The 21,696-nt window shown below is 43.5% G+C and overlaps 1 protein-coding gene across 4 annotated transcripts in view; it reads left to right on the top strand.

Moving 5' to 3' along the window:
* The first annotated feature begins 636 nt into the window (after positions 1 to 636).
* SUSD4 (sushi domain containing 4) overlaps positions 637 to 21,696 on the top strand; it is a 112,956-nt gene continuing 91,896 nt past the window's right edge. For all 4 annotated transcript variants that reach the window (XM_050948568.1, XM_050948569.1, XM_050948567.1 and 1 more), the window contains exons 1-2: positions 637 to 713; positions 1,493 to 1,669. In XM_050948568.1, coding sequence (XP_050804525.1) covers positions 1,528 to 1,669 — 142 coding nt within the window. In that variant the 5' untranslated portion in view covers positions 637 to 713; positions 1,493 to 1,527. The remainder of the gene's footprint in view (positions 714 to 1,492; positions 1,670 to 21,696) is intronic.

Genomic DNA, 21,696 nt, shown 5'->3' with positions numbered 1-21,696 from the left:
GTGTTTACTGAATGCTCGGGCCTAATCCTGACATATATTAAGCATGAGGCAAAGGAACATTTACAGCAGACTCTTGCCTGTCCCTCCTGTACATGCAGCACAGGGGGGGACACGAGCATCATGGCAACAAATTCGTGTCAGCTCCTGCCCTGCATGCAGCACAGTGTATTGCCAAAAAAAAAGGCGGGGGGGCCAGAAGACTTTGTCCGCTGCTGTCATGTATGCATAGCAGGGAGCCCAGGCACCCCAGGATCTTGCTTTCTCCCCCAGTCCCTGCAGAAGAGTAGGACCCAGCAGATTTTACAGCAGCAACCCCTGCTTGCTCCTGCGATGCATACACAGCACAGGGGAATGCGGAGGGGGTGGGGGCTGTGCGGGCTGAGCAGGCGGGGGGTCTTCCCTCCTGGGAGGGGGTTTGAAGGTGGCTCGTGCAGCGGGCAGGTGCAGGCTCGGGCACAGGCTTCCTATTGGCAGCTGCCGCAGCCTTGGCTCTGGAGCCGCCCGCCTCCTCCCCCAGACACAGGTGGGATAAGCGCGAGCGGCGGCGCGCGCTGCGTGTGTGGCTCCGTCCTTCCCCTCCAGCTAGTGGGGGAGCTGCCGCCGCTTACGGAGGAGGAGGCGGCAGCAGTAGTAGCAGCAGCAGCAGCAGCAGCGGTTCGTGCCTAGCTGGGGGAGGCAGGCAAGGAGGCTCCATGCAGGCGGGCAGCCCTCAGGTAAGGCGCAGTGCTCGCCTGGCTCCATGCACCAGGGAGCAGGGACAAGGCAGTAAATGGGGGAGTGTGAAGGGGAGCAGCGCTAGAAGCGGGCGTCAGGGGGAAGCCGGGGTGAGGAGTTAAAGGGGGAATCGTGCATTTCCCTCTGGAAGAATTAACAGAAGCTAGGGCCTGCATTCGGTAACAGCCCCCACCCCATCCACGACAGTTAGCTCCTGGGTGGAATTGGGACCGTTGCGATATTTATAAGAGGAGAGATCTAAGTCGGGGCTGGGGGGTCTTGGCAGAACGGAGACCCTAGGTGCTGGCAAGCTGTGAATTGCATGGAGCAGCACAGTGAAGGTGGCTTCAGTGCTGCCTCTTTGCATTGAGGCTGATTTGCTGTTTGGAAACTGCATCCCATTCCCAGGGAGTCTTGGCTATTGTGGAGGGTAGAAGGAGAGTTCAGATTGGCACAGGGGTTTCGTGTGTACGCAGCATGCGGGCAGGGGATTGTATATTAGGAGAGGGCATTTGAGGGAGTGTGGTTTGCATGTCAAGGAACAGACAGTGGGGGACAGGCTGGACAAAGATGATTATAATAATAACTTTATATCCTGTCTTTGGTGTTCACAGTCCTGTCCAGATGTGTAGGTGGCAAGGTCCTTGCCCCAAAGAGGTTTCTGTTGCATGTCAGAGCTGGGAATGGGATTACACCTTGGAGAAGAATGGGCAGGGATTGATTCTCAGCTCTGAGATCGCTGGGAGATGGCTAGATAATATTCTCTTTCTTGTTGTAGATTATTGTAAACCGAATGCCCTTTGTGGATAAAAGATGTATCATGGAATGAACCCGAGCAGCGGGGATCCGTTCCTAGAGAAGCAGCAGCAGCAGTCCCCGGCCCCCCGGAGACTCTTTGTGGTGGTCTTGTGGCTTCAGCTGGCTCTGTGTTTCGGCCCTGCACAGATCACAGGCGGTGAGTGACTAACTCATGTGACTGACAGGCAGCAGCAGCAGCAGTGCCCCTGTAAGGTAGCCAGAGAGAGAGATGAAGAGAGGCTCTGGCAGGCTGCAGGCAAGTGAGATCCCAAGTGATGGGGTGCTGGGTGTCCTTGCTGTGTTTAAAGGCTAACTTATTTCTGTCTTATACCCCCCCCCTTATTTCTCGCTACTGTTTACATTAAATCAAGCCACTTGACGTTCAGTGTCCTCTGGCATTTTTCCCATAATTCGAGCACTGGAGACATCCCTAGTTTCTGACCCCATATGCACAAGTGCCAGTGTGAGAGACTGTCCTGCACCCCACTACATACATCAACCTCTTTGCATGAGAGCCTTCTCCCGCATGTGCCTATGCGCACACACATGCTGAGATGAAAGAACTCCTTCTCTCCCTTCCTGCTCTCCAACACTCAGGCCTGCTGACAGGACCCACCGCTATATGCTTATGTAGAAACCTTCTGCCCACCACTCTTCTAGACACGTGCACAGAGAGGTGCTGCCAGGAGAGTCTCCCCCTTCTTATCCTCCTCTTTTCTCATTCCAAAAACCAAACCATGGATACTAATAGGAGAAAATCTTCACACTTCTTTCTCTCCAACCCCCTCTCTTCCCTTTCATAGACACAAACTAGAGAACTGAATCCTCTTTCTCCTGAAAAAATCCCACACATACATGCTGGCAGGCGATACACCCCTCCTCACATGCTGAAAGGAGAGGAGAAACTTCCCTCATATACAAACACACGGATGCTGACAGGGTGACCCTCTCACTCTTATATACACCTTGCTTCCCCTTCCATACATGCATACAGATTCGGAGAGGAGAGGAGAGAACATTCCCTGCTGCCTGCAGGAAAGAACAACCATGTAGGTTGGTGTGGAGAGAACTACCCAAGGCACTTAAGTGGTGACAAGAGACAGCCTTGCCCAAATGCTGGCTGGAGAGAAGCAAGTAGTAATAAATATTTCCACTATAACCACACATGAATTTTTATTTAAAAATAATGTAATGCTTTAATAATAATAGCAAGAATCCTCTTCTGTTAGCTCTCTTGCTATTCTTTGCATCTGGAGAAGCAAACCTGTTCTGTGTTTGGTGGAGGGGAAAACATCTAACGTGGGGCTAAATAAAGAGACATTAAAATTCAGTTCCATTGCATCCTCTTTGAAAAAGGACCAGTTCATGTTTGTTCTTTTTATGATTTTAATTACAATTTTTACACCTTTTTTATTTTATTGAAGCTTTTGAGGTATTTTAAGCAGATGTGTTTAATTACCAAATTGCTTGAAACTGATTCCCTAATTAGGTCTGGACTGCAGGAAAAGTCTTCAGATAAACTGCTGTGCTGCAAAGTGAACTTAGTTGGAATAACATTAGCAGTTTCAAAGGATTTCCACTCTAAAATGGTGTTATATTTTTGAGGGGGGGAATGAGCTGTTTTGCAATTGAATCACACAATTAATGGCAAACTGAGAGGCAGTGTAAGAGTAGCTTGGGGTTCTTCTCATGCTTCTGATTTATGTCAAACTGTTCAAACTTCGGTGCTTGCAGTTAGGCTCAGAAATCCACTATTACTCACCCCACTTCTATTTTTGGTGTTTATGTACTGCTCCTATCGTCTTTAGAAAAACTGCCTTATTTTCAGAAGTGTATTTTAGGTACCTAATAATAACTCAAGGTTGAAAAGTTTGGCCTGGGTTAACAGGCATGAGAAGAAACTCAAGCAGCTCCTACATTGACACACTTTCTCATATAAACTATGTGGTCCATTTGTAAGCTGGCGTATCTTTTTCTCCTCTCAAGAATATAATGTCATTTTAGAGTAGAAATCCCTTGAAGCTGCTAATATTCCAGCTAAATTTACTTTGCAGTCATACTTCCTGTGCTATAAGAGACCCTGTGTTTTTTGGATGTGCTGCCTTTCTGATGAGTCATTATTAAAATAAATAAATAAACAAGTGTGGTCATTCAACACCCTGCTTCAGTTGTTGGCATATTTCACAAGAATAGTGTGTTAACTTTGATGTCCTGTCCAGCTCTTAAAGTGTAATGACGTTCTGCCCACCTATGTTTCCTTTGCAGTTTCAGTTAGAAGGTGCTTTGTAAACTACAGTTCTTGAGCTTCTGGAAGTCATTGTTCTTTAACTACCTGTGCTGAACTCTTGTATGGTGGTGGATGTTAATAAACAGCTGCTGCGCTTCACTTCAGTAGTGAAACCTGATATTGTTTCTATGTCAAACAACATTTGTAAAGCACTTTGGGATCCTTCAGGATGAAAGGTTCAGAAGAATGATATGAATCCAATATATTGTTTGTTAATATGAAGAGCGTTTGTTATAGGCCAGCTTGAGGCAAAAGAGAAATTCTTGTCCTGATCCCACTGAAAATTAATGCATTAAACAACTTTGATTAAAAGAACCAGTGAAAAATATAAGTTTTTATTTCTAAGCAATATTATTTTCCAATGAGAAGTACTGTATATACACAGTCTGCTAAATCAACAAATCTTTCATGTAGTAGAATACATATACCTGTTTTTCTGAAGGGTGGAAGTGGTGAGACTATGGGGTTTTACAGTTAAAGAAGGAGACACTGAGCCAAGACTCATCATCTTTATTTCCCACTCTGTTATGGTCTTGGGCAAGCCACTTCAGCCACTTGTTTTACATGCTTCGGTTTGTGACTGCTCAACTTGAGACACAGGGTGTGATTTTTTTTGAGGAGTGCTGAGCGCCGATTGGACTTCAGTTGGAGTTGTGGTTGCTCAGCACTCTTGAAAATCCGGCTTTTATAGTACTCACAAGTTGGATATCCAAATATTAAGGCATGCAAAATCAGTGAATACTGTTGAAAATTTGGCCATTAACCTCTTTGTATCTTAGTTTTCCCCATCTGTAAAATAGGCCCTTCACCAAGCAGGGTGAAGAAACATAACTAATAGTTTATAAAGAGCTTTGATGATTTTAAATTGGAGATGCTACACAGGTGGAAAGTATTTATTATTTTGTTTCAGTAGTGGTTCATCTTCAGCAACATCAATGTGCTATAAGGCAAAAATAAAAACTAATTAATATGTTGAAAAAGAGGAAAATGATAGGGTAGACTTTGCCATGGAGCACTGTTTTCAATTTAAGGATGAAAATACATTCTTCCCTTTCTTACCTGAGGGCAGAATTTGGCCCTAAGTAGTAATCTTGTCATGACTTGTATAGCTCCTTTTATTTTACATCTGACTTTTCTATAAACTGTATTGATTTTAAGGTTCTGCCAGTTCACCCCAAATCAATATTATTTATAACCCTTCCTTTTTTTTTCTTGTCAGTGATTTTTACAAAGAATAAATCTGCCTGTAGTATTTTTACTCTCTCAAAAGTGGTTCCTGGAATGATCCATCAGAAAATTCACTCCACAAATGAAGTCAAAAGAACGAACTCTTCAAAGCTCAGTAGGCCTAATTCCTCCCTGGTATGTGTAACTACATTCACACTAGAGATGAATTAAACCCCCTTGACATTAGCTTGGGACTTTCTTCTAGTCACCTGGTATCTTTGCTCATCTTGTGCTTTTTACTGTTAGTCTATAATGAAGAAGAAGTGTTTTTAATAATAGAAATAACCAGTGTTAAGATCTTCAGACACACTAAATTCATAGCTGGTGCTAAAGGCAAGATATTTATTGCACATAAGCAATTTACAGAGTTCATGGCTGTACATGTATCATTCTGAGGGGATATTAAATATATATATTTTCCAAACATTGCAGATTTCTGGAAGTGTTAATTTTTCCAGGAATTCAGAATTTTCTAATGACTGTGGGCAAAGAATTCACCATGTGAAGATTTATTTTAGTCACTTTCTGAGTTTGGACGTGGGCTTTCGATTTTGCTGTTGTAACAGGAGAGGCACTTGAGCTAATTTCTCTGTTTTCTTTTCTTTGTTGGCTCTGGAGTATTTCTAGTCCTTTGGGATGTCACTCTTTTTTGGATAGCCCTTTGAGGAAGCTCGCTACTGCAATTTGAGGGAGTATTTTTGGTATGCTTGAATCAATGTCAGTTTTTGTTTTTTGGTGGTTGATACTTTCTTTGAGCCAGATTGATACCTTTGCTCACACTGAGTAATCCCATACTGTACAAATAGTTCCCACTGAGAGTACATACGATATGTATGTAAGGTACTATTCGTTGTGAATAAGAGTGTTGCATTCTGTTTTTTTTTTAGGTACTCAAACATGCTTTGGAGTTTGTTGACACCATGAAGAATAATGTTTTTGCTTGTAAATATAGGCTGAATTTTTATTGCTCTGTGATTTTATTGTATTGGAGTCTGGACTGTGCCTAATTCTGGATTTGATGATTCCATAAGAAATCTTTCTCAGGTTGCCAAGCAAAGTAGAACTGTTCCATCTGGATGCATCAAATCCTTTGCATGCAGATGACTTGTGTTCACATTGGGGATGTGTATCACCTTTGTTTTGACAACCTATTGTCTGTCTTTGGTGGTTTTTGGAGACACAAAACTGTTTGAGATTGTCTGTCTTTTTAATTGGTGCTTGCAGTCTCTTAGATCTTATAAAGAGTCTTTTCGGATCAGACCCGTATTTGACTGACACCCCAATAAATATATCTCTAGCCAGCATATTTTGTTTTTCCCCTTCCAGTGTGGCTGCCTCAGCTGACAAGCAAAACAGACAGCACTTTTCTTTTCAACCTGGAATATGTAACCGAGGTTAATGATTTCACCAATTAGCTTTACAGTATCAGCCGTGGCTTGTTACTTTGTAAGAGCTGGTTTAGGCACTGTCATATCTTTCAATATATCTGCAGTGTAGCTTCCTTTCATATATCTTCTGAGATATGTTCTAAATTCATTCCACTGTGTAATTCTAATTTAAAATGACAAGTTCTTCTACACACCTTGGCATGACAACAGATAGTTTGCTTAGTAGTGTGTCCACCCACATCCTTCTGAGATATGGACTTATCTGGTAGGCTAATACTAGTAGCAGTTCCTTCTTGCAAAGTTACTTAGCGCTTCATGAGAAGGAGGTTGATCTTGTTGCTAAGGCATGGAAATAAGGATGAAGATCTGTGTTCTGTTCCCAGCTCTGCCCCTGACTTGCACTATAACCTTTGGCAAATCACTTAGCACATCCTTACAGATTGATCCAAATTTGTATGCCTGCTTTCTCTGCCATGATGATTGGCACTAATGAAAAAATGAACAGTGATTGGCTGGACTGTAAAATATGGTGATGATTATCCTTCATCCCACGTGAGTGGGTGAATATAAGTTTGCAAAGATGTTTTGATTTTTTTCTCTGCACAATAATCTCTTTCACACAGAGAAGTTGTGAGGTACCTGGAGAGCCTCATATGGAAGATGCTGTGAAGTGAAAAGTATTTATTATTACATAAAGTAAAAGATGAATATTCAACACTGATTGTTTGCCTCAAAGGTTAATAAGTAAAGATCCCTAATGAAGGTAGAAATATTTTATCCCTTTTGATTTCTACAGCTTTTCTTATGGATATTTCTCTGTATAGAGCTTTGATCACACACTTTGAATTTTTCAAGTATCTACCACCTCTGCCTCTCTGATATTCATATGTTCCTTGTAACAAAATAAACCTCACTAGAAACCATAACTGTTGCACCCTTACAATCCCACTGATGTCAAAAATACATGGGGTGGTTTTTGGTAGGGCCAAAGAAGGCAGAATGTGTAACCAGTTCAGATCTGATGTAAGCAAATGCAACATCCTGAAAGACTGAGCCAAATTCAGTAGTGAACATAGGCTACACATCTCATGTAAATTGGTCAGAAAATGAGTGTATAGGGTAAAATGGTGTAACTTGCACAAATGTATTGTTCAGTACACTGATTTTATGTGCAACTTACACGCTGAGGAGCCTGAAGGTTTATGTGTTGCAGGAAATCCAGCTAACTATGGTGTAAGATAAAGTAACCTGCCTACTTCTTTTCACTTCTTCCTATTTGTTACTTTCCTTGCCATGTTACAAATCCATCAGCATGTTAATTACATGTGATTTACACACCCACTGGATGTATGCGGTATTCTTATAATCATGTTGGTCCCAGGGAAACATTACCATATCCACCTGGTAGCTTGTATTGGACCAACTTCTCTCGGTGAGAGAGTCAAGCTTACACAGAACAACTTGATGTCAGATTGGAGCAAATTGCAGTACTGACCCTTAACATTTATTTACACACCTCTACCATGTTATAACGCCACTCGATATAACACGAATTCAGATATAATGTGGTAAAGCAGTGCTCCGAGGGGAGGGAGGGAGAGAGGGAGGGCTGTGCCCTCTGGCAGATCAAATCAAGTTTGGTGTAACGCGGTTTCACCTATAATGTGGTAAGATTTTTTGGCTCCCGAGGACCGCGTTATATCAAGGTAGAGGTGTACATGTTCTCTAACCACCTTACACCACTGTTTGTTGGTGCTAATTTGGCCCTCTGTGTTTGCAGAAGGGGTTCTTGATGCCTTTCCCCAAACAGCTGGTCTGCTCATATGATTAGACTAAATTGGGACATTTCTTTTTCACGTATTGAAAACATTAGAACAATTTGTTAATACCATCTGTGCACACCAAGCACATGCTGACAAAATGTGTCAGACATATTTTCACACTCGCAAAGAGTGACCCTTGAATCACTTTTTTCCTTTATTTAGTCATATCTTCTTAATGATGTAGTGTCCATATTGAGTTGGATTTCTGCTTATTATTAAGGAATGATAAAAGCGTCCACTCGGTGAGGAAGTTCAAGTCTTTATTAGGAGAATTTTTTGGTTGAACAGTTCTCTCTATTGTCAACGTTACTGGTCTTAGAAAGGTAATATGTGGAGTTAATCTGCCAGCATCGCTACTAACACATTGCCAGGAGCATGAAATTAAAAGAAAAGATTAAACATATTCTAGCAAAAATTGTTGCCTGTTTAATAATAATATGAATTAATAAATAATTCATAGCTCTTTCATATAGCCCTTTTTGTCCCTAGATCTCAAAACATTTTAAAAAAGGAAGTTAAATATCATTATCCTCTCCTTGTAGTTGGGGAAAATGGGCACAGAAAAGTGAAATTACTTTGCTTAAGGTCACATTGCGTTGTCAGTGGCAGAGCTGGTAATAGAACTCTGGAAATAGATCTTCTAGCCCAGTGCCCTGTTCATTGAACTGTATTTTTTCCATGGCAAAGCAAAGGAAAAATGACTTGCAATTTAAAATGGAGGTGCTGCGAAGTGGGCAACATCTACAATTTTCTTTTGATGCCACATTTGTATAATAAAAATCTCTGTATCTTTTTGGACTCAATTCTCTCTTCACTGAAGTCAGTGACAGAAATCCCGTTCATTTTACTGGGAGCAAACTCAGACCGTATGTGTTGCCTAAAGAAACTACACAGGCAGACGGTTAATCTAATCTTTCCAGGTGAGATTTATCTGTCATAATACCTCCAAACAGGAGTAGGTGTGTGGAGATGTGTATATCTCAGGTGGCACATGACGTTTTTCCAATATCAGAAGTATCTTTATGTGAATAACAATAAAGAAGCATTACCCTTGGAAAACCAGCCATCTCTCTCTCTCTCCTTAGAACTAGCTGATGGTCTGTGGGATCGGGTTCTTATACTTTTTCATAGTAAGGAACACACATTAATAATGAGAGAGTATCTCATGGATATCCCATAGATGTCACTCCCAGTTATGATCACAGAACTTTTCACTGTCATATAACAGTTCTGCAGCAACCACAGCAATTGCTTACATGGAAAGGTAAGATAAGCAAAGTATTGAATGTGTTTGCAGGTAATTTTAATGTGCTTTAGCTGCTGGAAATAAGGAGAGGCAATTCCATGTGAACAGCCAGCTGTCTGTAAGCCACTGTCAGAAAACACCACCACCCTTGTCATTTGTTTTGGGATCAGTGGCAATTGAATGGCTGCACTCAAAAAATTCTTCTCTTCCTACAACTAACTGTTTTCCTCCTGCAAATAATGCTGACGTTTTCCTTGCATGAAGGGAAAGAAACTGAAGAAACAGTTCAATTCAGTTCCTTGCTGTTTACACCAGATGGCTATGCTGCTGTCACATTCTGCATATTCTCCTGTGATCAGGGGTGAAAGTAACTTACTGGTACTGCTGGAGTCCTGAAGGGGGCGTGGCCTCGTTCAGAAGATTCGTGGCCTCTCAAGATTTAAAGGCCCTGGGGCCCCAGCTGTGGCTGGGGGACCCAGGGCTTTTAAATCAACCAGTTGCTCCCAGCTGAAGAGGTGGCTAGGAGCCCCCTGGTGCTCGGGCAAATTAAAGGGCCCGGGGCTCCGGCCGCCGGGTGGGAACCCCGAGCTTTGCGAGGCTGGAGCAGGGATTTAAAGGGCCCAGAGCTCCTGCCACTGATGGGAGCCCGGAGCCCTTTAAATCCTGGCCTCAGCCAGGATTCAAAGGGCTCTGGGCTGCTGGCAGCCGCTGGGAGCTCTGAGCCCTTTAAACCTCAGCCGTGGCCGGGATTCAAAGGGCTGTGGGCTGCCTGCAGCGGCGGGGAGCTCTGAGCCCTTTCAATCCCCGCTGTGGAAGCCGGTGCGGTCCAGCATGGCGTACTGGCTCTTGCTAGTACGCCGTACCAGACCGGACCGGCTTACTTTCACCTCTGTCTGTGGTAGGAAATGTCCCACTCCAGCCAGGAAGGGGTTAATGAGCTCCTCTGGGCACAGTCAGCTGATGCCTGTTCCACCTGGAGAAGGGTGGCTACTTAAAAGGCATGATCCAAACACAGTGAAGGGAGGCACTCGGAAGGCAGCAGAGCTCCCTGCAACCACAGAGCGGAACTGCTGACCCGGAAACTAGCTGAAGGGCCTCTACCGCCTCGAGCCTCTGGACAAGTGAAGGGACCTTCTTTATTTTGTTTTCTCTTTCCTTAAAGCCTAGGATACTCAGTGTGGGCCTCACAGACTGATAAAGGGGTTAGAGACCCAGCCCTTGCTAAGAGATAAATAGTCCATTTGCCTTGTAATCATAGTGGGGCAAACCCAGACCGTTTGTGGACTACCAGACTGTTATATTTTTCCTCTGTCACTGGGACTGCTGAAGGACTTTAAGAAGAGGGGGAACTGCCTCCTTGAGATGTAGCTGGAAGGACATAGCCTTGTGGCAGACAGACCTTACAGCTACTACTTGCAGCCAGGTAAAGGCCTCTGGGACAGAAGAGGTGCTCTAGGTTCAGAAGCACAGCCTCAGACATCTCCATTGAGCTGTGTGTTATGGAGAGGTGTAGGCTTACCATAGTTGAGGTTGCAGGTGAGATTCCGCTTAAAGCCAAATTTTCCATTTTTGGAAAAACCTATAAAAAAGAGTCAGATAAGCTTGGCAGAAAGGACAGGAGCTACAGTAGACTGGGGGAAGTGAAGGTAGGGTGATACAAAATTTGCAGAAGAAACAAAATTACTAAAGACAGTTAAGATACAGGCAGACTGCAAAGAGCTGCAAAAAGATCTCTCAAAAGTGGGTAACTGAGCAACAAAATGGCAGATGAAATTTAATGCTGATAAGTGCAAAGTAATGGACATTGGAAAGCATAATCCCAACTATACATATAAAACAATGGGGTCCAAATTAGCTGTTACCACACAAGAAAGAGATCTTGGAGTCATTGTGGATAATTCTCTGAAAACAGCCATTCAATGTGAAGCAGCAGTCAAAAAAGTGAACATAATGCTGGGAATAATTAAGAAAAGGATAGATAAAAGGACAGAAAATATTATGTTGTCTCTATATAAATCCATGGTACACCCACATCTTGAATACTGTGTGCAGATGTGGTCACCCCATCTCAAAAAAGGATATATTGGAATTGGAAAAGGTTAAGAAAAGGACAGCAAAAATGATTAGGGGTATGGAACGGCTTCCGTATGAGGAGAGAATAATAAGACTGGGATTTTTTCAGTTTGGAAAAGAAACGGCTAAGGGGAGATATGATTGAGGTCTATAAAATCATGACTGGTGTAAAGAAAGTAGATAAGGAAGTGTTGTTTACTACTTCTCATATCACAAGAACTAGGGGTCACCAAATGGAATTAATAGGCAGCAGATTTAAAACAAATAGAAGGAAGTATTTCTTCACACAATGCACAGGCAACCTGTGGAACTCCTTGCCAGAGGATGTGAAGGCCAAGACCATAACAGGGTTCAAAAAAGAACTAGATCAGGGGTCGGCAACCTACAGCATGTGTGCCAAAGGTGGCACACGAGCCAATTTTTGATGGCATGCAGGGCAGGTTGAGCTGCTCAGCCTACCACCACTCTGGGGTTCCCGCTGCTGGCCTCTTGCCAGCCGGGGTCCCGCTGCTGGTCCCACTCAGCACCTGCAGCTGGCCTAGGGGAAGGAACCCCAGGCTGGCAGTGGGCTGAGACCCTGGCTGGCGGGAGCTGGTGGCTGAAACCCCAGAGCGGAGGTGGGCAGAGACACTCAGCCCACCCCTGAAACCCCAGAGCTGGGTGGGCTGACCTGCTCAGCCCACTGCTGCTCTGGGGTTCTGGCTGCTGGACCCTTGCCAGCCAGGGTCCCTGCCGCAGCCCCACTCACCTTGCTTCTGGTTGGAGGTCCAGCACAGGCCCCCTGCCAGACAGCGTCCAGCCTCCGGCCCTACCAGCTGCCAGCTCCACTCACCTCACCTGCTGGGGTTCCAGCTGCTGACCTCCTGCCAGCCAGTTATCAACTGATCACTCAGAAGCCTATGTGCAGCTTAAAGTATCCAAATAGATGCCACCAGACATTGGAAAACTCAGCAAGGAAAAGCAAGGGCAAGGATCACACTAAACTAATAAGATCTGCATTTTAATTTAAGTTTAAATAAAGCTTCTGAAACATTTTGAAAACCTTGTTTATATATAACAGTAGTTTGGTTATATATTATAGAGACTTATGGAGAGACCCTCTAAAAATGTTAAAATGTATTACTAGCACGTGAAGCCTTAAATTAGAGTGTATACATGAAGACTCGGCACACCACTGCTGAAAGGTTGCCAACCCCTGAACTAGATAAATTCATGGAGGATCGGTCCATCAGTGGCTATTAGCCAGGATGGGCAGGAATGGTGTCCCTAGCCTCTGTTTGCCAGAAGCTGGGAGTGAGTGACAGGGTGATGGATCACTTGATGATTACCTGTTCTGTTCATTCCCTCTGGGCACCTGGCACTGGCCACTGTTGGAAGACAGGATACTCTGAAAGGCACTGTGAGACACACTGATGAATTTGTGTAGTAAATAGTTTCACATGATGGCATTTCTATGTAATAAATGAGGCTAAATGGACCTTTGGTCTGACCCAGTATGGCCATTCTTCTGTTCTTATGATCAAGGGGATCCTGAAATACTGCATCCCAATGATGAGTTGTTTACAAAGATGCTAAATTCTTCTAATGCTGTTTGGCACACATACATAGGGGAAATAGCCAGATGCAGGAGACACATGAAGCTGGATTCCCTTTGCTGAGATCTCAAAGAACTGAAAAGAAGACCTCGTTTTTGGAATTAGAGTTGTTAAAACGCAATGTTGAGGAGATTGTACAGAATCAACACTAAAGCTCTCCAGTATACTCTGGGGGGGGGGGGGGGAGGAGGGGTGCGCATTCCATCAAAACCACACTTTTGCAAAGGGGAAGGTGCACTGAACTCGGAACCAGGAGGCCATGGGTCCTAGTCTCATCTCTTTCACTGATTGGCACTAGATGTTGTTTATACTTGACAACTTGTTAAACAAAGACTCATACCCCTATTTAAAAGGCAGGAAGGTATCTTTTCCTGAATTTTACAGATACTGTAAGGAAAGAGAGAACTGGGAATAGGACCCAGGTCTTTAATGTGTCAAACAAGTCTCATTTCTTTAGCTATATTGCCTTTCAGAATGAATGTGCTAAGTATGTGTCCTTAGCTATCCTGCCTGCTCTAATCACTAGATTACACTTCATTTCCAAGATTAGGAATAGAAAAAATCCTAATTCCCAATATTTTACTGCTGTCTAACAAATAGCTGTGTAACTCACTGGCAAAGTGTTTGTTCAAGTGGCAGAGGTCTGTGGTGTAGATCTAAAAGTTCTGTGTTCAAACCTTGCTGCCAACCCATGAAGGAGTAATTAAGGTGATGAAATTTCTGTTTTTCCGGTTTTTTGAGGGGTCCACTACATTTGTTTTAAAACTAGATTGTGTATCGTCCCCAACAGCGACCAAAAGAGACAGATTGGCCAGGCTAGGTTGGGGGCTGGCAGAGATTCTGCAAGGCAGAGCCAGGAATAGAACAGGTCCCTTGTATATCAGAGCCGGCCCTTATCCCCGTAGGCTGGTGCTTCTCAGTCAAGTATACAGATTTGGCCTAATTTTCCTATGCTGTCTGTACAAAGAGTCTACTCCTGCATATTGACCTCTGAAAGGCACTGAGAGACACACTGATGAATTTGCGTAGTAAATAGTTTCACGTGATGGCATTTCTATGCAATGAATGAGGCTGCAGGGGAAAAAATGGGTGGTCCTGTGGCTAAGATAATAGACTGGACCACAGGTGAACTGGCTTTTATGTATACACATCCTGTGTGGTCTTGGGCAAGCATCATGCACCAGAATTTCTGGAGATAGTTACTAATTAATGTCCTTGTGCCTTAGCTCCTACTCTGTAGAAATTGGGGGTGGTTATTATCTAGGAATGTTTGTGTCGCACAATAGTCTGGAGCTATGCAAGAAGTGTATTAGAAAGGTGTCTGGAGCATTCCTAGGTGGGGATGAAATGTGGGGGACTTAGAGGTGTATTGGGGACTTACAGTCTAATCAAGAATAGTGGGTTTGTAATGGGGGTGAAGTCAGTGGAACTAATCACTTGAGAAAATGGTACTCAACATAAGTTCAGCATCAGATCCTCTGATTGTAAGCACTTCATGGCAAGGAATGTGTCTTTTTATCTATGGTTTTTAAAGTTCTTTGTAAACTCACAATGCTACACCATTGTTTTTGTAACACTAATTAGTATTCGGGAAGCATGATGCCTTTGAGTGAAACAGGCATATTTCTCTGCACCACATCTCTTTACAATTGCTACGATATTTTTAAAGATACTGTATGAATAACACACTGTTCAGAGAATATACAAATGATCCACTCCAAAAGGAAAATAAATAGTAATTAATTTGGTTGCATATAAATTGGAATTATGAGTGTATTTTAAAATATCTTAATTGGAACTAATTGCTGCTTTAACCTTAAAGATGGTAACCTGAGAACTCAAGGAGAAGTACAACAAAATAATGACTATCATTATGGGGAAACAGTAAATGTAGGAATGCACAGGCTATTAGCCTTAACTTGCAAAGTGTTCAGCATCTGTCCCTCCTGGTGAGGGCTCTCAGTGCCTCACAGAAGGTGCTCAGTGTCAGAAACTTGCCCACTTCCACTCTGGAAGGACACCAAGTGTCTACACTACAATGTTATAGCCCCTGCCCCCCAGGCTGAGCCCTTGCAAGCTAGAGTCAGCTGACATGGGATAGCCACAGGTGTTTTATTGCAGTGTAGACAAATGCTACGGCTTGTTCCCAGGTGTAGACCTCACATCTGTACCCCTTCCTTGGGATATGGTGCTCTGCAGAGCTGGCTACCTTAAACCTTGGAACCAGCCTTCCTGAGCCCCCGGTAGCTTGTGCACACTCCCTCGGAGTCCGCCTGACTGTGGGCACTCTGAGCTTCTCGATTAACCCCTTCAGGGACAACAGTGGCAGGCACATGGAACACAGACTTAGCAAGGGAATTGCTTAAAAGAAACAGGTACTTTTATTCTTGAAACACTTGAGAGTTACAGATCTTTGGAAAACAACACAATCCTGAATATGCAGCCCCTTTAGTGTAATGTCGCTCCTCTTGTGAGGCCCGGGTTTGGTATGGGTTCATAGGCTAGATGGCCCTTCCACCAGCCTTCTCTCTCCTTAGCCTGGCCTTCTTGCATATGGCAGTGGTCTGGCTCCCTGTTCAGAGAATCACTCACCTTTTAAAACAGTCTGTCCCCCCTTTTTCCCATGTGCTTCAGGAAATTTCAGAGTGCAGCCCCGGTGTAGAGAGTCATTCAAAAATCAGTGGTCCTACCAGTAGAAAACCCATTATTCCAGAAGAGAAGAGTCAGTCACCGTTAATGATCCTTGATGGCTTTCTCACTGTTAGCTCTCTCCAAAGTGTCCCACACCCCTGCATGAGCAGGACACTGTTCAGAAGACACTGGCCATGTCAGGCTAGGCTGTTTTTTCAATATAAACTGGATATCTTATTCAGATGTGGTGAATACAATCAAAAGTGACAGTCACAATGAAGGTTACAGTCAACAATGGCATTCACAAAACAAAATGGAGTTTACGGTTTGACACACAGACCTACCCCCCCAATCTGTCACACTCAGCACCTCAGAGGAGCTGGGCACTTTATCACCGAACATGCTGCTTTGTACTAACTGTGAAGGATTCAGGAGGAAGAAACTAAATGAATGGGCCCACAGATGAGAAGAATGTGGAGAAAGAGACCGACTAATAATGATGTGTGCTTTTATGCACACATGCATGTACGTTAGTCTTAATCTTGTGTGCACACGCATGCACGCACACTTGCCATGAAAGTAAAAAATAAACAATGTGGGAGTTGGAAAAAAAATTGTTACACTCATTAGCAGCCATTTCAAGGATATCTTCAAGTAGTTTAAAGCAGCTTTAGTAAGGCTAAGGAGGAAGAAGGAGAGCAGCAGAGCGGTGAGGCATGGGCACTGCGTTTAACATATCTATGTGAGTGCCATTTGTGTGGGTGTTAAAAAGGAGCACTGGGCTTGGCATATTCATTTTCCATTTCATTTTTATGTAATACACAGCCCTGTATATCCTCAAATAGATTCCAAATGAAAGAGAAATAGATCACATAAATTGGGTTAATTGTGAGCGAGAGGGATGTTGTCACAAATAGGCTGAAAAATACCTATTTACAGTGACTTGATTTGATGGGAAAATCTCTGTCTTGGATGCAATTGATCCATGCTGTTTCCAAATCCAAGTTCTCTGTGTGTGAAACTTTTACTCAATTCCCCTAATGGATTCTCTGGAAAATCCTCTGGATAGAACAAGTAAATCCATCGTGTTTAAAAGATCATCAATCAGCCTTGGTGGGTAAGGATCAACCAATAAACAAGAGGGTAAAAAGTTATTTAAAACATATGGTTTATAAAAGATAGTAAAATCACTGTTATGTATTAACAGTGTAAAAATTAAGTCAAGAGCACACTGTTTACTATATAATATTATAAATTAGCCCTGGATTATGTTAACTAAATTTTTTTTCCATGGTACATTAGTGTCTCAGATCAGAGAATCATGTTCTTTTAGAAATGTGCTTAAAAATGTCTGCATTTTTATACAACATTGTTCTAAATATGGTCTAAAGAATCATGTTCTTATTACGTCAAGGAAACTTTAAAGCAGTAGGTGCTAGATCAGAGGTGGGCAAACTACGGTCCGTGGTCCACATCCAGCCCACGGGACCGTCCTACCCTGCCCTTGAGCCCCCTGCTAGGGAGGCTAGCCTCCAGCCCCTCCCCTACTGTCCCGTCCCCCACCCCCGCAGCCATGCTGGCAGTGCTGTGGGTGGTGGGGCTGCGTGGTCCTGCAGGGCAGCGTGGCAGGCTCTGGCCGAGTGGCGTGGCTGCCAGACATGCTGCTCTGAGCAGCATGGTAAGGGGGTCGGTGGATTGGATAAGGGGCAGAGGTCCCGGGGGGGGCAGTCAGGGGACAGGGAGCAGGGGGGTTGGATGGGACAGAGGTTCTGGGGGGGGCAGTCAGGGACAGGGAGCGGGGTGGGGGTTGGATAGGCGTGGGAGTCCTGGGGGGCCTGTCGGGGGCAGGGGTGTGGATAGGGGTTGGGGCAGTCAGGGGGCAGGGAGAAGGGGGGGTTGGATGGGAGTGAGGTCCTGGGGGAGCAGTTAGGGTTGGGGGTTCCTGGGAGCGGGTGGTCAGGGGACAAGGAGCTGGGGGGGTTGGATCGGTCGTGGATTTTGAGGGGGGCATTCAGGGGATGGGAAGTGGGAGGGGGCAGAGGTCAGGCTGTTTTGAGGAGGCACAGCCTTCCCTGCCCGTCCCTCCATACGATTTTGCAACTGCAGTGTAGCCCTCGGGCCAAAAAGTTTGCCCCTCACTGTGCTAGATGATTTCACCAAGCAGTCTACCATCTGATGTTTGTAGTAATTGTACAGGCTTGTTATTTTCAACTTAATTTCTGAAGTTGATTGGATGGGGAGAAAAAAAAAAACCTTGCTACTGTAGCAAACAATGCATATTATAAAAAGCTTTTGTTCTATAAGTGGTGGTATTTTTTGTAGCTTTTTATTCAGGTGATTGTGTGGTCAATATTTCTTTTGTAATGCAAAACTAAAGCATTTCAGGCAGCTGAACCAGAACTTTGTAGATTTAGTAGCTCTTCAGTAAATGGCCCCATGTTGTATACGTTAAACTGAAAATAATGTGTTGGTTTTTGTCACTTTTTTCAATTTTTGGAGGTAGGATCTGGGGATTTTTCCTACTGATCATATTTCCATTCCCCCTGCAAGTCGTCTTTCCTTACTCTCAGTGGTTTGCATCACAATGACCTCCCTTCAGGTTGAGAAGCCTGGGATTATGAGAACTACTATCATAGCTGAGTGCTGCAAGGGCAAATTTGGATCTTATGTGCTGTCTGCGAAGATTACCAGAGAGCACTCAAAGACTTCATTCTAAGTGTAAGATCGTATCCAAATTGAGCAAAAGTTGGCTCTGTGTGAAGTATGTGTATAATAAACCAAACAATGAGATTGTGATTCAGGGATACCGCTTCTTCGCAGTCTGATCAGAGTAGAAGGAGATTTACTTGCTTCCCTTCTTCATGAGATGATGTTAAAGCTGTCTTTCTGAGCATATTATTTCGACTTCACATCCCTATCTCAATCTGGTAAATCCCTGATTTTTGTAGCATTGTTTTGCAACTTGAACAACTGCTCTTGTGTAGCAGAATGAAATCTTCCAGTCTGTTCTCTGTCTCCCTTGAATAAGCCTGCCTGGTACTGTGAAAGGACTGTGATGAGAGAAGAACTTCACTGGGAAGACTGGTCCCAAGCCTAGCCAGTTATTTTTAAATGTAAATGAAATCATCCCTGGGTTCTTACACTTCTTCCCTTGGACTCCCTATCTTACTCATTTGCAGCACACCTTATTGGGAGATTAGGTTACAGAAACTCCTTTTTACCACCTTTACCTCCCTTAGAGGCTGAAGACCATTTCTGCCTTTTAGAGGCAGCTTGTGTGAAACACTCACAAAGTAGAAGTTTTAGTGGAAACAAGATTTATTAAAAATAGAAAATCAGATTAAAACAAAGTCATTAAAAATAGATGAAAATAAAAGAAACTGTGCATAACGTATTTCAGTACTTTGCAAAATCCCATAGAAGCTGGCTCCTCTTCATTTAGCTGTCAGCTCTCTAATGTAGCTGCTCTAAGCTGACGGGAGAGAGCTCTCCTGTCAGCTTAATTACTCCAGCTCCTGTGAGCAGCAGTAGCTTTGTTGGTGGGAGAAGCTCTCCCACCGACATAACGCTCTCCCCACCAGTGCTTAAATTGGCATAAATTATGTTGCAAGTGGGGAGGCTAATTCATACTTAAATTGTAGTGTAGCCACAGCCGTAGGTATAGATAGGGCTCTATGAAACTCACGGTCATGGAAAAACTCATCATGGACTGTGATGTTATGTAATTAAAATATGACCATGCAAATCATTGTTGCTATCACTGTTGTATAATTGCAGTGAATCTTATACAAAGTGTGATGCATGGCCAGAAAGGGTTAAGCAGGATAAATGATCCAGTTTCAACCTTAAGAGACATGTTAGAAAAGTATATAAATGGTAATTAGGCTAGGACTTTGAAATGCAAACCTATATTGTTAGAAATTAGAGGTGATACTAATTGTATGTGTGTACTCAACTCTTGTTAAATGTTAGCCATGTAAACGGACAATTCCTGTCTGTCACTATAGCTATTGATTCAAAGATCAAAAGAGAATATTAACATTTAGATGAACCTTGGATGAAACAATGTCATTGTCTATATGTCTCTTTAAAGTTTGTGATAGAATGCTTAATGGATAAATTGCCTTATGTTAATTTGTGTAGCTGATTACTCGTGATGCTTACGAAATAAGTCTATTTCAAAGTATCCATAATTGCCTATTGTTCGCCTAAGGACTCTGAGCTGTTGAGGAAGACCTGGAACTGTATAAGAATGCCTGGCGTCCTGATCCTTTTTATCTCAGATCTGCTTCATGCAGGGGAAGTTTAATCCTAAAATTGAGATCTCCAGTCCTAAGCTGGAATACCCTGAATCTGAACATGGACTAATTATGAAAGAACTCTTTGCAACTGCAAAGCTCACCGTCTCTACTATGAATCTAAATCTCAAGAACTGTACTTATGTCTGTATGTATACTGATCTTTTAACCAATACTCTTTTTTTTCCTTTTCTTTTTAAAATAATTTTTAGTTTAGTTGATAAGAATTGGCTGAAATGGTGTATTTGGGTAAAATTTTGATATATTAATTAACCTGGGAGTTAATGTGTCTGTTCCCTTGGGATTTGTAGAACTTTTTAATATAATGAATAAGGTTTTTAGTAATCCTCATCATATTTCACTTGGGTATCTGAGTGGAGGCCTGAGGCTGGGTTACTTTAAGGGAACTTGATTGACTTCTGGGTAAACAGTGAGGTATTATAGAAGCTGTTTTGTGCTGGCTTAATAAATCTAAGTATTGGAATATCCACCAGCTTTGGGGATTGACTGCCCTATTCTTTGCAGTTTACCCTCATTGAGTGACCTCAGTTGGCTCCCCTGGGACCCCAGTCACACAGACCGTGAAATCTGGTCTTTTGTGTGCTTTTACCCTATACTACATAGATTTCATGGGGGAGACCAGCGTTTCTCTAATTGGGGGTTCTGACCCAAAAGGGAGTTGCAGCAGGGTCACAAGGTTATTTTAGGGTGGCTGCGGTATTCCCACCCTTATTTCTGAGCTGCCTTCAGAGCTGGGTGGCTGGAGAGCAGTGGCGGGTGGCCAGGCACCCAGCTCTGAAAGCGGCGCCCTGCCAGGAGCAGTGCAGAAGTAAGAGTGGCAATACCATGCCTTCAGAGCTGGGTGGCCAGAGAATTGGTGCTGCTGACTGAGGGCCTAGTTTTTCAGGCAGCAGCGCAGAAGTAAGGGTGGCAATACCATACCATGCCATCCTTACTTCTGCGCTGCTGTTTTTGGTTCTGCCTTCAGAGCTGGGCTCCTGGCCAGCAGCCGCTGCTCTCTAGCTGCCCAGCTATGAAGGCACTGCCATTTCCAGCAGCAGCACAGAAGTAAGGATAGCAGTACTGCAACCCCCCCACCCCCGACAATAACCTTGCAGACTCCTCCCCCACCCCAACTCCTTTTTGGGTCAGGACCCCTACAATTACAACGCTGTTCAATTTCAGGTTTAAATAACTGAAATCGTGAACTGACGATTTTTTAAATCCTATGACCATGAAATTGACCAAAATGGATTGTGAATTTGGTAGTACCTAGGTACAGGGAAAAAGGAAAATCTCACATTTCTAGAAAGCAAGTCCTTTTTTACACTCCTGATCAAACTGATAGCCTCTCCCTCCAATGTCCAGAGAAAACTCTCTTGTCCCCATCCTTATCCTTGTTGGCCCCTTCAATCCAGGGCATTATACCTCATTTTCCAAAACTGTTGTTTGAATATAAAACACACAGTGAGGGTTGGCGCCTTCCCCAGGAGATTATCTGAGGATGGGGTGAAGGTCCTTTTAACAACGCTTATTATCAATGTGACCTGCTTATCTACCAAAATCAGGTATAGCATTTCTCAGATCATTTGGTCTTGCTATCTCCAGATTATCCA

The sequence above is a fragment of the Gopherus flavomarginatus genome, chromosome 4 (genome assembly GCF_025201925.1).
Source record: "Gopherus flavomarginatus isolate rGopFla2 chromosome 4, rGopFla2.mat.asm, whole genome shotgun sequence".
Classification (NCBI taxonomy): Eukaryota; Metazoa; Chordata; order Testudines; family Testudinidae; genus Gopherus; species Gopherus flavomarginatus.
This window is presented reverse-complemented; position numbering and strand designations above follow the sequence as displayed.